We start from the raw sequence: 15,177 nt of genomic DNA on the forward strand, positions 1-15,177 counted from the left end.
CACCCTTTTCTGAAACCACAAACTTATCATGCTATCATTGGGGTTTAAGGAAGGGTGCCTGTTCTCTCTGGAGAATGACAGGGCAGTTAAACATCATTTTTAGAAGTGATGGGGAATGATCAACACATGAGAAAACAAGAGTTCTCTGCCCACAGCACTCATGGCTATAGCCTCTGGAAAAGGTTATTTGTAATATGGAAAACTACTGATATGTTTTTAACAGAGAAATATGCCTTTATAACCTTAAAAGCAAAATGTTTATTTCATTATGAAAACAAACACACTATGGACATTTCATCATCTCAGATTTACAAATCACATCCAGTAAGCTCAATGCAGGTTTTGCTTTTATCAAGAGAACAGAGACAACTGCCTTCAAACCACAGCTAAGAGGGTTTCTTCCTTTCAAAAAAAAGACATTCCCAAGGACAACATACCAATCAGTCATGCAACACATCTTCAAATGCTGTTTGAACAGCATTTGAAAACAATACATATCCACTTTATCCCAACTACCAACAATTCAGAGCACCCAAGAAAAGGCAGGCAAAAAGAAAGGGCCCACCTCATGTCAAGCAGTTCCTCATTTCACACTATGCCAGACAAAGCAGTGGATTCAACCTTCCTACATTTAGATGCCGACCTTCTAAGGAGCAGCACACAGATGATCTGACACAGTGAGCCACTGCAGTCTAGACACAAAACCTGGGACCTGACTAAGCTCAGGCAGCGGAAAGCTCAGGAAAAGATCAACCTCCTAACAAACACTGCTTTCTCTCTGCACCTTCAAAACCAGACAAACAGACTAACCTGAACAACTCAAAGTAACTTTTCCCTAATTACTTTCATAGTTTTCTGATAAGAAAATACTAGTGATCCCTGTGACACAGGGATTTCTTGCTCCAAGGTGAGGCCAAGCACCCATCCTTCAGTGTTTTCTCTACTAATTATGGGATCCTTTCATTTGTTTGTCTTTATTTTGTTTTTAACTGTTGTAATTTTACTGGTTTTTTTGTTTGTTTTTTAAAAAGGTCCATCTTATTCAAGAGCAACATAATTATTTCTTTCCCCCCTGCCACCATCTTATTTTAATCACTTCTGTGGTAGCTGACTTACTTTTGAATAGAATAAACAACAGAATTATTTTCAAGACTGGCCTAAATCTAAAACCGCTTGCTCTATCTGCTTAGCACTACCAAAAACAAGGACCAGTTTAAACTATTTGGAGGTATTTCTGTTAAAAAAAGAAGTGCTTTAGTCCTTAAAAAAAACCCTAAACAAACAAAATACACAATTCCTTCCAAAATACACATATTCATTCCTCTTTCAGTCAATACCTAGAACATTAATGTCACCACTGATACATCCTGGAAAAAATCTATTGTGTAACTGTGAAGACTCCTGTGTTTGCCAAGGTAACTTTAAGACAGCTCAGTAGCTTCCCAGAGAACTACAGTCAGAATTCCTAGTGTTACTGAAAACGGGAAATGCTCAGAAAGAGCCTGCAGAACAGGCGGGCATACATGCACATTAAAAAACCCTACCTACTGTTTCAGAAAAACCTGCCAACTAGCTCTCTTTTTTTTTTCAGGAGGAAAACAATGTATTATACTATTACAGCCTTCCATAATTTCTATGAGCCAAAGGTTATTTTTCCTTTCTGAATCTAAATATCCTCCTCCAAAGGCAAATGAATATATGCAGTCAGGGATCTTGCTCTTAAAACCATCTTCTGCACATTAAAAATTTCCAATTTTAAAAGCAGTCTAGAGATCGCAACTGAACTGTTGCTGCATGGTTTTATTTACCTATGTATCTTCCACTTTCTCGCATGGAACAAAAATGCACCACTGAAAAAAGACAACTGCATGAGCAGCACACACCAATTTCAGAAGCATAACTTTCTATTTGCAATAGGATATAGAAACAATAAGAATGCTGGGCCAAATCACTCCTTCCTGTGGGAAAACCCGTGGCAGAGTGCCTTTAGGCAGGAACATACTGAGAGATTTCTCTTGCAGCCTTGTGCTGCTGTTTTTTTTTTTTTTTTTGCTTTGGGTTGGTTGTTTGTTTTTTGGTTTTGTTTCCCTTTAAAAATTGCCTCACTGAGGATGGGAAAGTGTTGGGATTTTTTTCCACAGCACCTATGAAACTCAGGGAATCAGACACGCAGCAATCACCACAGGTGCCCTATGCCATACCGCCTTCAGGACTGTAAACCTTCCCAGCTCACACGAAATGCCCCTGCTTGGAGGTTGTGCTGATAGAGCCTCCTTCCTCCCTCTCCCCAAAAGAAAACAAAGACCTCCAGGAAAAAGGATAAACAGGAAATAAGCTGAGAAACAGTGCAGCCTCAGGTTGCATTCAGCATCGGACCAAAGCCTCTAGGAAACAGGGAAGTGGTCACAAGCATTCAACTCATCTTCTACTTTGAAGAAACCCCCCAGTGTCACATTCATCCTGTGTGAAAAGGAGGGAAAGCAGAGAGCAAGCGACTAAGCAAGAGTGCTGACAAATGGTAGGGGGGACAGGACCAAACCAGATAAATGCAGCCCTCTCTGCATGGCCACACCAAGAGACCTGTCTCTTCTGCAGGAACATATTCCTTCCACTTGATGAGGTGGCTGAAACCACGAAACTGGGGCAACTTCCATCCCACAGAGCGCCCTGAGGGGCCTTTAGCTCCTGCTTCTGACAGAGGTCCACCCCTGATGCCCCACATAACCAGCTAATGGGAGGGTCACTGCAAAAGCAGAGCTTACAAAAAAAAAAAAAAAAAAAAAAGGAAAAAAAACCTTGTTGCTTCCCATTCAGTCTGTACAGGAAGACACTTGCTAGACCTATTTCCTCCTTTGGGATGAAGTGTGACTCCTGTGTATGTTAAAGCTGAGCCCATCAACAGTTACTCCCCCCATTTTGCTTATGTGTATTTATTTGGGTTTTGTTTGTTTGTTTGTTTGAAGACCACTCTAAAACAGCTACAGCTGTTTCTCCTTCTGTGAAGAGCATCATGGATGAAGCAAAAAGGAGAACACAGGCCACAGGAGAAGGAAGAAGAAAGGAGAAAAAATGATGAGTCTTCAGAGTCACAGTCACTTGACTTGCGACTGAGAGGCAGCTACACAAGCACAGAGCAGCACGTCCCGGCCCCTGGGAGCTGGTACAAGTTTCTGCTCCAGACTGCTCCACTGTCTTTGCACATGAGCTCTCCCTTTGGAATAGATAGGAAGAAACGCACAATACAGGCAAGAAGGGGGAAAACCTGGTACACAGCACAAAGCTGCTCATTGTTCTGCCTTCCAAAAAAAATCCACATTAATGTTAAAAGTAGAAGCCATGCACTAATTGGCCTAGGGAAAGATTAACACTCTTGGCCAAATACTTTTATTGGTTTCATTAAACATACTGTAGTATTTAGTACAGAACACAGTGGGGGAGAAGAAAGAGGGGAAAAAAATGACAGGTTTAGGAATGTGTACCACCACGATTTCCCCCTATTTCAAACCACTTTTTCCCATGAGGTCCAAACAGGAATCCTGAGCGTTCTTCATCATTTCCATCTTAGCAACACTATTAACTTAGTCAAGGCTTTCCCACTGTTTTTTTCCTAAGTGGCACGAAAAAACCCCAAGATCATTTAAATGAAGGCCAGACCTGCTAGTATACAAATTTAGACAAGAACAGAACTTCAAAGAGAGATATCGCATTTGAATAAACAAAGTTTACTGTTTACCCTTGAGATTATAATACCTAAGAATCGCTACACTGCACTCTGAACTGCTTCTATGCACTGGTCTCTTACTAAGCTTCTACACAGAGGAGCGATCTTACTCCCAGAGCACAAGGCAAAGCTCCCGAGCGCAAATGGTCACTCCCACCCCAAAAGAGATGCGCGCTATCACCCGCACTACCTTTTGAACATAATTTTCCATCAAAGCTGGCAGGAAGGAAAGAGGGTGAAAAGGCATCATGTGGGAAGAAAAAAGGGTTAACACTATTCAAAGCACTGCCTCAAGGCAAAGGAAAACCAAACGAACAATGTTTTCCCAACCGACCTTTTTTAATACCAACTCTGCCCTTGCTACTGAAGTGTTGGTGCTGACTCCGCACCCCAGCAGCAGAAAATTACACTGGGAGCGTCACCTCACCATCCCCACTGCTGGAGCACCAGTACAGAGCAGCCCATGGGGAAAGGAAGACAAGCATAGAAAGAAAGACAGTGGCATGGGAGTATCTGGGGGCCGCTCTTTCACTTAACAGTAAAAACTAAGAATGCTACCCCAAAGCTTCTGAACTTGCACCTGTAAAGTAACATTTTCTTCTACAAAAAAACCCAAAACCAAACACAAAAACAACAACCAAAAGGAGTAACATCTCTTGAAGGGTACTCTCTGAGCACCAAAGATGACAGATTCTTCTCTTTCTAGAAACTCTCTGAGCTATTAGTGATACGATCATTTTACCTGTGTTAGTGCAGGTCTAATACTTTGCCTCTTGAAATAATCCTGTGAGTCTACAACATCCATATGTCTAACTTGTACACTGACAGATACACCCAGTGATGGAATAAACATGTGAACCACAAGCTTATGGCCATGCCTTAAAACTGAGCTAAGGATGATCTTCTGGTGGGAGTGGGACAGGGGAAGAAGCTCTAAACAGGAACAAGGTGATCCCTGTATTTCCAGACTATTTTGCATGCTGTTGCTCTAACATCTAACAGTTAGGCTAAATTTTAAATATTCAAACATATTTACTCCTCCTGTTTTATTTCCTTGCAAGCATGATGGGATATATGTGTGCATTTAGTTTTTATGTAGCTTTTGAAAACCCCTTTTTGGTAACTTATGGACCAGTAATGCTCTTCAGGACTTTGCCTCAGGTGACCAGAAGCTTCTCTCCATAAACCATACCAGAATTTGAACTTAGCTAATGCCTTTAGTGAACGACAACTCTGAATCACCACAATACTCTGGCATTACATTGGTGCAAGAAACCGAAAACAAGGAAGTTGTAATAGTATAACAAAGAGACACCATAGGGGCAAAGCAGGGGTTTCCTGGATGAAATCCACCTTTATGGTCCAACTGGTTTACAGCAATACACACGGCTACCAGGCAGCTTTAATACAAAATGAATTCATGCCCATCTTCTTGGCCCTGAGTTCCATTTGCTAACTTGAAGATGGAAGCCATGTTTGCACCTTTCGCAAGCGCTGTGTGCTGTGAGAACAGCCCTCATGCACGAACCTGAGGTCTTGCTAGGCTAGAAAAGAGAACTCAGGCAAAAGCTGCTCCGGCATCAAGAGTGAAAGCGAAACCTGATGGCCCCCTGGCTCCCAACAGAAAAGCCCAGCCCACTTTGTAATCACCTCACAGAGTTTGAGCTGAGCCTGCACTGAGTTCCTGACCAGCACTGCCTCGTTCAGGGATGGCAGTGCCACACAGAACACACAGCATTGCAAGAACTGCAATAACCTATGGCTGCATTTAGGATCAGCAGCTGCTGATGAATTTTGAGACTTTTCTAATACCTTCACACTCCTTCCCCCTGACCAAAGACATATCTATGAGCTGCTCCTCATCTCTGTTGTTTGTATCAGCTTGTTGGTGAGTACCTGCCCCTCTTGTAATATCAGCCTCCAACTGCAATATCCCAAGGGCCTACACAGCTTTTTCATGAGCAAGATAACTGGAAGCGCTCCTTCCTAGCTTGTATCTCCACGCCAGGAAGACTCTGCAGACCCACAAGCCAAATGTCACCAAACTGCAGTCAGCTTCAAGAGCTTGCTCAAGGAAAAAGGACACTGAGATTTGAAGGCAGCTTAAACCTGGGACCATGAACACTACATTTAGGCAACAAAATAAAGTCAGGGCAACAGGAGAAAACAAGTGGCTCTAAGCAGACATCCCTCCTTTCCTTCCCATGTTGACAACTGCGAACACCCTCCATCCTCATCCTTGCCTGGCTGCACAGCTGTTAGGAGGCCAGTGGGAAAGGAGCCTGGCTTCCCCCGGTCACTGGGAATCACAGCAACTCATGGGGAACACGGAACAAGACAGGCCTTGGGCTTTACCCAGCATATCCCCTCCCCTGCACCCTCCCCACTGGCTGAGGAGGGACACAAAAGCAATACTGTCTGTCCTTATAAGCTCTGCTTTGCATGTGTTCGGGGAGTGGGGACAGCTGTGCGGACGGCTCGCAGAGTTCCAGGAAGTCGATGTGTTTCTTGGCTTTAACTCCAGTTTATTTGCCTTAGATGAAGTGGCAACCCGAGAAAGTCCCTTCATGTCTCCCCTGGGCTGGCACTGGCTGCAGCAGGGCAAAACTCCTTGGGACACGGCTCGTGGTCTCTCCCCATGCTAATCAGTCTTCCCTAGTTCAGTTGCTGCATCTCTCCCTTGGGCCAGGGCTGGCTCACATCCCACTGGGCAAGGGGACAGCTTTGGAACATGGTGTGGGAGAGGGTGGGAGTCCAGAGCAGAGCCAGAGACTGAAGGGAGTGGGCCCTGAGGGTGGGATAGAAATATCTTGCAAAGGCAGGACAGGTCAGGCAAGTGGTATCACCCTGCCTGCCAGAACTACTGCCCACAAGCCCCGGAAGAGCCCAGGACAAGGCAGGAGAGCAGAGGAGCAGGGGGAAGCTGAAGCAAGGACCACCGCACTGTGTGTGTCTCCATGCCCAACAGGCTGAGGAAGGGGAGATGCACCTGTCTGAGTCTGATCCCCCCAGCAATCCTGGGGAAGCACAGCCCTGGGAGACAAAACCTCATCTCCTGCTGCTGCTGCCATCTCAGACAAGCAAGAGGGGATGAAGGATTGCAAAATGAGGAAACAGCCAAAATGTAGCTTTGTGCATTTGTTGCTCAGTTTTGTTTTTTTTCATTTTCACTTTGCCCTGACAAACCCACCTGACTTAAAACCCTAGAGGGGACGTGGGGTAAGCTATAGGTTAATGTCCCATCATCTGTGTGCCTAAGCAAGTACTGTGCTGAGGGAACAAGATACTTGTCCTAGAGCCCAAGGGGTGAGCTAGATGCATTGCACTAGGGAGAGCCAGATGGAAAACATTTCTGAGTAACAGAGAAGAAAAGAGACCTCCCCTTCAAATACTTCGAGTTACAGCACCCCTCAGCTCTGACTGAGGAGAATCTGCAGGCACGAAGGGCAGGCGAAGCGGGACGCCGGGCTCAGCTGGGTAGCTGTGACGGAGATGCTGACATCCTCAACAATATATGGCCAGTCTAAACCACGGGATATCTTGTCCTTTTAAGGTGGGCCAAGAGCAAGCATCTGTGCAGCAGCAACAGCACAGCCCCAGCCTGCCATCAATAGACCCTGGTGTCACTGAAAAAACAGGGGCTCCTGCGCCATACCAACTGGCTGTGCAGATGCCTGGGCACCCACCCCGAGAGGAGACAATCCATCTGGTTGTTCCTCTGCAGAGCATCACGAAAACAAGGAGGCACATTAGTAACAAGAGGAAGAAAGCCACGAAACCATGCGGCCAGGCTGCTCCCTGGCAATTGGTGCCTGCAGCTGTTGGGGAGGGAGGCGGGAGGGAGGGAGGGAGGGAGGGCCTGTCCCCAACCCCATCTCTGTCCCTCAACCCTGATGGCCAGCAGCTCAGCCAAGGGCAGCTTTGGAGCCAGTACTCGAGGTGAAGGTTTAAAGCAAATCTCTGGAGGGAGAAACAAGCAAACATTTCACCCCTTCTCACTTGCTCTTCACATGGTAGCCAGAGCTGCGCGTGTGTGTGCAGGATGGGTTCGGCAGGAATTAGAGAGGCAGGACGAATCACACTGAGGAAGATACAGAAAATCTCCCGTGCTAGTGCCCTGCCTCTTGTGCAGTGTTCTGGCTGCAATTCTCTTCCTCCAAGATGAGGATTTGAAGAGAGTTTCAAAGAGGAACTGAATGCACAGGCAATTTTACAAAAATCATTCTGAAAATAGGGTAAGCTAGACCAGGAAAAACTCTTTCCTTTTGGAGTAGCTATGTCCCACATGGTGTTTCAGCACTCTAACTGCATCCATATGCTAGCAAACACAGGCAAGCCCAAGGGGGAGAGCATCAGTTTGCTTATTGCAGAGCTCCCAACTCATCCTTTGCAGCCCAACCACACTGTCTTTGCAGGAGATGCCAGCGCACTCTCTGCTTGGAGCACTGTACCAGGTAGCATGCCAAAACATTTTATGCTTCACAAGATAACACAGCAAAATGAGAAAAGAAAAAGTAGAAATGACAGGGATTTAAACCCATTTCCTGGTAGTAGTGTCAACCACCAAGATTTTATCACAAGCATGTCAAGTCTGGTGGTGCTACGTTACTGCACAAAATCTCAAATTTTTTAAGTCAAAATTCTAGGGTTTTGGCTTTAAAAAAAGGGACAGAGACAGTATATGCTTGGCAAATTACAAAAAGCAACGTGAGGTTAAAAGATTAATTTTAAAGCCTCAAGCTTTTAAGGATAACCATGATCTCAAATGCTCAACCTGTAGCTTCTTAACACACAGGGAGATAGCAACACAGACTGTCCCTTCTCTACACAGTACATTTTGTACTCTGGAACATATACCTTCCAAAACTAAAATGGCTTTTTTAAAGATAGAAAAGAATTGCAGTATTTCAGCACATTTCTAACATTTTATTTAAAAGCCAACACAGCTGCACTTTAATGTTATTTAAAGATGGAAGCCTCCATCAAATTACCAAACTTGTTTTAAGCAGAAAAGAGATTCAACATGCAAATATTTTTCAGATAGACTGATTCAAGAGTTTGAAGCTCTTCTCACTGCTCTTTTCCAGGGAGCATGACTTGCTGACAGGATTAACTACTGCCAGGCTCATGAAGCTGGGAGACAGCTGCCACATGGCAGCCATTTATTACAAAGCTCCACTTCTCTAAAGTTAGGAAAGAGGCAGACTGTTTCATCTGTGTTATCAGCAGGGTTCCTCTGCCCCACAGGCTTTAGTGACTAGGCTTTTTCTAAACAAACACCTCCTTTTCTCCCCCACCTTGTTAACATCATTATCTTCCTGTCTTCTGTTTCTGGTCAGCATAGGAACTATTCCCCCTATCACATCCTCGAAACAACAACAAAAATCTATAACCAAGATAATTTAAAAAGTTCAGAAACACAAATCATATCCTTATCCCCTTCCCCCGAAACAGATTTTTAAATCAGGGAGTTTAAGCTTGACATTTTCAGAGGGGAAACCACATGCCACAGGGAGGAGAAAGAGATATGCTGGAGCAAAGGGACTCACAAGCATGCTGTACAGCCCTCACTCTCCCATCCACCCTAGGGGGCACTTGTAGTATCAGCCTCCAACTGCAATATCCCAAGGGCCTGTACAGCTTTTTCATGAGCAAGATAACTGGAAGCGCTCCTTCCTAGCTTGTATCTCCACGCCAGGGAGACTCTCTGCAGACCCACAAGCCAAAGCCAACATCTGCTCTGTACCGTAAGAGGCACAAGCAGATCTCAAGTCGAGCAACTCCTACAGTCTGCTAAGGACCAGGAACAGATACAAACCACCTACATAATCTCCATGTGATATTAAGCATAGACAACCATCACTGACATTCTCCTGGTGTTGTGAGCCAGAGTTAAAAGATACAAACTAGCTGTTTTCATTTCACCAGAGGTTATTCTAGATATATATTTACCACAGATGCTAGAGTACCAAAGATCACTCCAACTGAGGTTTATTGCTTCCTCCAGGTGAAAGAGAAACCCAGCCTTCAGAAAAATAGCTCCCTCCCGCCACTGATGAACAAGGTGCCACACTTTTGTGAGCACACCCACTGGCTTGTACCAGCTGGCCTTTGGGCTTGTTTGAAGAGCTCTAAATTCTGAAATACAAAGTTTCTTTCTTGGTTTAGTTCGGTAAATTAACTACAGCAATAGATAGTGCCGGCAAGCTTCTCCAAGTTGAGATCTGCACAGGAAAGCCGCTTGGAAAATTTTAAACAGCAGAGTTACTTGCCAGTGATACTCTTCAGTATGAGTTTTCTTTCTATTTTGAAGTACACGAAGTGCAAGTAACCTGTGGGAGGTGCTTCCAGCACACTGACAAAATGAAACAGCATCGGTTCATTTTCATAGATTGCAACAGGCATGCAAAGAAAAGGCATAGGGATCTTGTTCATCAATTTCTTAGGGAAATCAGAAGTCCCTCAGCTTCATCAGAGAGTACAAGAAGCCTTCTTAGGAACAATATATCTCTATCTGACCTGAAAAAGTATGTATTTTTAAAACAAGAACTGCATACACACACACACACACAAAAAAAATCCCCCTTCATCCACAACCATATCCAGCTGCTGACCTTCCAAGTTCCTTGTAGTATAGTCTATGCTCTAGGACTTTAAAAGCCTAGCAGGCATTTCTAAAGGATTTTACAAAGTACACTGGCCTGGCCTTGTAAAAGCTCATGAAGAATCCACGGAGGTCATCATGCAGCTTAGACAGTCTGCAAACAGCATAATCCACGTGCTGGTGAGGTAAGAAATGACCGAAGTCGGGCTGATAGGCCTGAAGACTTCTGCAGGGACTGTTTCCTCCAACAACGCTGTAAACCCTGGAGGAAATGCCTGCTGATCTTCAAAGCCCTTCAGTAGGAACAGCCTTAAGTTTCCTGAACATGAGCATTCTGGTTGCAAGGCCACAATCCTCTTAGGCATACACAGAAAAATATAAAAACAAAGGAAACAAAAAAAAATTAAAATCCACTAAGGTTAAGAACTGCAAATAACCAGCGAGACTGACCCTCTACTTTGCAACGAGCTGTCGGATCCATCCAGCAAAGTTTTGATGCTCCTCGGCACAACAGCCACACGGATCAAGCAGCAGCTTACAATCTCTGCAGCTTTCCTTTTTCTATTCCAGGCAGTCCTCCACACGTGTAGGCTCCTGGACCGCAATACTCAGTTGTTCGGACTACGAGGGGATGCTACAGCTGTGGCTGTACAAGGTGTCCACCATAACTATACCAAGGCCACTGCAGTGTGCTGCACTGCCAGCAGAATTTTAGGTACAGCCTTCAGTTGCCTGGCGGGTTTCACAGGCGACCATGAGTAAAGGGGAGTCTGGACACCTGCACACTGCAAAGAATTGCAGGAAGTTTATTTCAGGAACGCTGGGGAAAAAAAAAAAACAGACAAAATTGTGAACAGGTTTCTTCAGTAAGAGAAGTTTCAAGTTGCTATTCCTCCAGCCAAAAACGTCTGCTGCTAGTCCAAAACCACCCTCTCCTTCCAAAAAACCAATTCTACTGCTAGTGCTTCACACATTTCCATCAAACAGATGACACAGACAATTCTTGAAACAATTCACATATGAAAAGGGAAATTCATTTCCTTCTGCTGACTCCATTGATATGTACTTAACAAAAACATTAGCCTGAAACAAATTATTATGAACTGTGTATCAGTTCAACCCAATTATGGGTAAAGCAGTAGTTGCAAATAGAGAAAAATCAACAGCAACAACAGCAAGTGATCACTTGGCCTGTGCACTCACCCCAATTTCTGCAGGACAGCAAGAGTTTGCCAGTGGAAACGCGACTAATCACTTTCATATATGCACACATAGCAAAGCAACATTGAAATATCATTATCAGACCTATGATACTGAAAGCCACACTTCTTTTGAGGAGTGATGCTTCCACATTTACATTTTCTCAGGCATATAAACATACACGCCCACACAGCCACCCTCTTTTAATTCTAAGCATGAAATCACCTTGCTTTAAAGTTTCAAACCAGTACACACTACAACAATATTTATATTTACATTGATCTTGCTAAGGTCACTCAGAATATACTCTACAACCAGAAGTGAAGGAAACCTTACGTATTTTCAAAGAATCACAAAAGAAAAAAGAAATTTGGTATTATTCATCGATTAGGTTACAACTCTTTCAAGGAACTAACTGTTATTTCTACCCAACTGACAGATTAAATCCTCCAAATTTCACACAAAAATTATGTTCATTCAGAACAAAAGTAAAGGACAAAGCAACCTCAACACAAGAACTCATATTTTCACTCAGATGCTAAATAGCAGGAGCTGTTTTCCACTTCCAGTTCAAACATTATTGTTTTGTAGTAAGTTTTATATGCCTCATTGCACTCAACCATTCAATATAAAAAGATAACAAGAGAAGAATTCAGGGAATCAGTAGCCATCTCAACCTGTAGAGCAGACAAGTGTGTCTTATGAATGAGTTGAAACAAGGAACTGAAAGGTGAATGCAAGCAAAACCACTAGTTAAATGAATTATTTTTTACTGTAAGGTGAAAAACTTTTCTTAATCTACCCACTCATTTCACACACGGTAATGTGCAACTATCATTCTACCAAAAATTAGAAGAGAGTCACCACCAGATTTGTTTCACTCATTTCTCCATGTGAACTTCAAATGGGGTTTCTGGAGCTAGAAGATTTTGTCATCCCTATCTACTAACAGCTGAAGACAGAAACTGGCCCTTTCCTTATCTGGTAGGGTCTGACATGCCATAAGGGCTATGAAGGTAGGCACTTTCATAAATAGAAACATGTTCAGCATTTCCACATCAAACCTGAAACAATATTCAATACAAATTTGATGTAAAAAATATGAGAGCTTAAAGGTTCAAAAGATTCTCAGTAGCTACACCCCTTTAAGCTTCCTAAAATCTCCAAACATGGATAATTCTGAAGTAACGAGGTCTTTAAAATAGCAGTAAGCAAGCTCCCTGAAGGGCGGGGTAATTGGGAGGGTTATCACACCTCTGGGGGAAGTCACAGGCTCTATCTTGGCAGTGTTTCATCCCTTCATATACCCAGGGGACTGATTAGTTCATGATAAGCAATTAGGCACCCTAGGGAGGACGGTTAACCGTCTTACCAAAACAAAAAGGCTGCACAAATGTAAGTCTCATTAGATTAAAGAAACACTATCTGCAGAACAGCAAATTTGTGTTTATTCCCTTCTACTGGAACTTGCAAGTACTTCATTTTGCCTACATATGGCACACACAGATCTCAGAAATCCCAAATTTGAGCACGTACTTGCTGCTAAATTGGTAACAAATGCTCTGAAGCGTTTTCTTTCCCAAGACACTAGTACTGTGATGCAGGAAAAAAGGAGGAGGGACAGAGGGGAGGAATACAGTAAATACTGATTAGAAGACTCGAACTAGCAATCTCATTCATTTAAATTCTCTTACTCATTGTTAAAATAGTTCCTAACCAAGGATGAGCCGCAGAAAGTGAGACCTGGAAAGACTCTATATGGCTGAATGCTGGTTACATTTCAGAATGAGACCCCCAGTCAGCAGCACACCCACCATTACACGCCTTGCTCCTAAAAAAAAATGTTTGGGAAGCTCCTGCCTGCTGCTGTGGGGCTCGTGGTGAGGCATCTATGCCTATCGCAGTCCTACCCATGTTAAATCCTTATCTCTGTTGAAGCAGAGGGACGAATTCATCTTCTGTCTGCCAACTGATGTAAAAGCTCCAAAACACCCCAACAGCTGCCGATGGCGCTGTTCCTGCCTTACATCAGGCTCAATGTATTTCAAAGTACTTCGATGGCTTAAAATATGAAGGAATGCTTTTCAATAAGACGACCCCCTGTCCTTTTCTGTCCTTTTATCTTTTCTTAACAGTTTGCCATCCAGTGATAGGAGGGAACCCCAGCTGCATAGCCTGAGCTTTTATCTTCTGCTGACCATGCAACAACACAAAGCTCAGCGCTGGATTTCCTGCTGCTTGCCGAAAGGGGCTGTTCAGCTTGTTTAAATATTACTTGCCTTGGGAGCCTTGGAGTTGTGCCCAAGCACTGTACTGTATCTTCCCAGCATCCATTTCAGCATGTACTTTAAAGGTCTTTAGGTTCCATGTACTATGCTCCCTCTCTGCTACGGGAGGAGCCTGATGACTCCAGAAAAGAAACCCCATTCAACTCCTCCCTCTCTCCCCATTTTCCTCACTAATCCCTCAGCCTCATTCCATTACACAGGTAACAGAAGTCCCTCTTCATCCCAAAAGCATGCAAACACATTTAGTCCCATAAACTGAACCAACTGCAACCAAGGTAAAAGACATTTTGGTACAAAAGGCTACAGCTAGGAAGAAATCAGATGCCATGTATCACATACAGCAAGCTACCAGTGTGCAGTGAGCAAGCAACCAAGAAAGTACAGGAGCAAAGGTGGATAGTAGTACAGCAGCCTCCTGCAGTACTAGATTTATAAAGTCTCCACCTTGGATTTTAGAAGAAAAGAATCTTTAAACACAACCATCTCTGAATTTGCCAACTTAACATTAAGGCACTTTCCTTTCCCATTCAGAACGGTGATGAAAACAAAACATGGTTTTCACAACACCAGAAAGGATATTCCAGCCTTTAAGAATTCTTTCAGAAGCCCTCCTTTTCACAATTACCATGCCACCGGGAGGCTGAGTTCTGGCTACAAGGTCAGGAGGAGATAACCTTGGCCAATAGAAATGATCTGCATCAGCCCAAAAGCAGTGCCAGGCCACCCATTAAGCAGCCCAGAAGGCCTCACTGTTAACCTGTGTGCAGCCAGAAGCAGCTGATACGTATGGAGAACCAGGAGGTAAAAATCCAGATTCACAGTCTGTCCGTGACAGGTGTGGACACAGCCCTTCAAATCAGGAAAAGTTCAGTGAATACCGACTGCGAGAACTGCCCTGTAAGATGTCTCTCATTTTCCATGGCAGCTAGGATGCAGAAATACACGCACCCCCACAAGCTGATGTAGGATTGCAGGAAACTCAAGGCTAGATGTGAAAACCTGTTTTTAATCCATTCTGCTTTGCCTCAGCCTGCAGCGTACAGACTGATTTAACCTGATGTAAGCCACGGCTGTCATTCAGAAGGACAGACTGCCAGTCCTCAGTTTACCCCGCAGCTCTGGCCACGTGTTTTCCCTCCGGCCTCATGCCAGTCCTAGAGTTTGAACAACGACATGGTGATCCAGGATCACGGAACAGATCTGATTTGAGATTTGCGTTTGTTTGGGTTTGTTTTTTGTTTGCACTTAAAAATGCACATACATATAGTTTCATCAACAGCCTTCACACACGGGAGCTGAGACATAGTCAAATTACACCCTCTATTTGAGTGAGGGATGAGAGACCTGAGCAAGAATGTTGTCGG

The 15,177-nt window shown here is 43.9% G+C and overlaps 1 protein-coding gene across 5 annotated transcripts in view; it reads right to left on the minus strand.

Annotated features, from left to right (window-relative positions):
- The window catches only part of RREB1 (ras responsive element binding protein 1), a 122,235-nt gene that overhangs the window by 65,843 nt on the left and 41,215 nt on the right, over nt 1–15,177 (minus strand). For 3 of the 5 annotated variants that reach the window (XM_032116041.1, XM_032116059.1, XM_032116051.1), the window contains one exon: nt 10,776–11,145. The exons of the other annotated variants lie outside the window; for them this stretch is intronic. In XM_032116041.1, coding sequence (XP_031971932.1) covers nt 10,776–10,806 — 31 coding nt within the window. In that variant the 5' untranslated portion in view covers nt 10,807–11,145. The remainder of the gene's footprint in view (nt 1–10,775; nt 11,146–15,177) is intronic. 5 annotated transcript variants of the gene reach the window in all.

Source organism: Corvus moneduloides, chromosome 1, assembly GCF_009650955.1.
Source record: "Corvus moneduloides isolate bCorMon1 chromosome 1, bCorMon1.pri, whole genome shotgun sequence".
Classification (NCBI taxonomy): domain Eukaryota; kingdom Metazoa; phylum Chordata; class Aves; order Passeriformes; family Corvidae; genus Corvus; species Corvus moneduloides.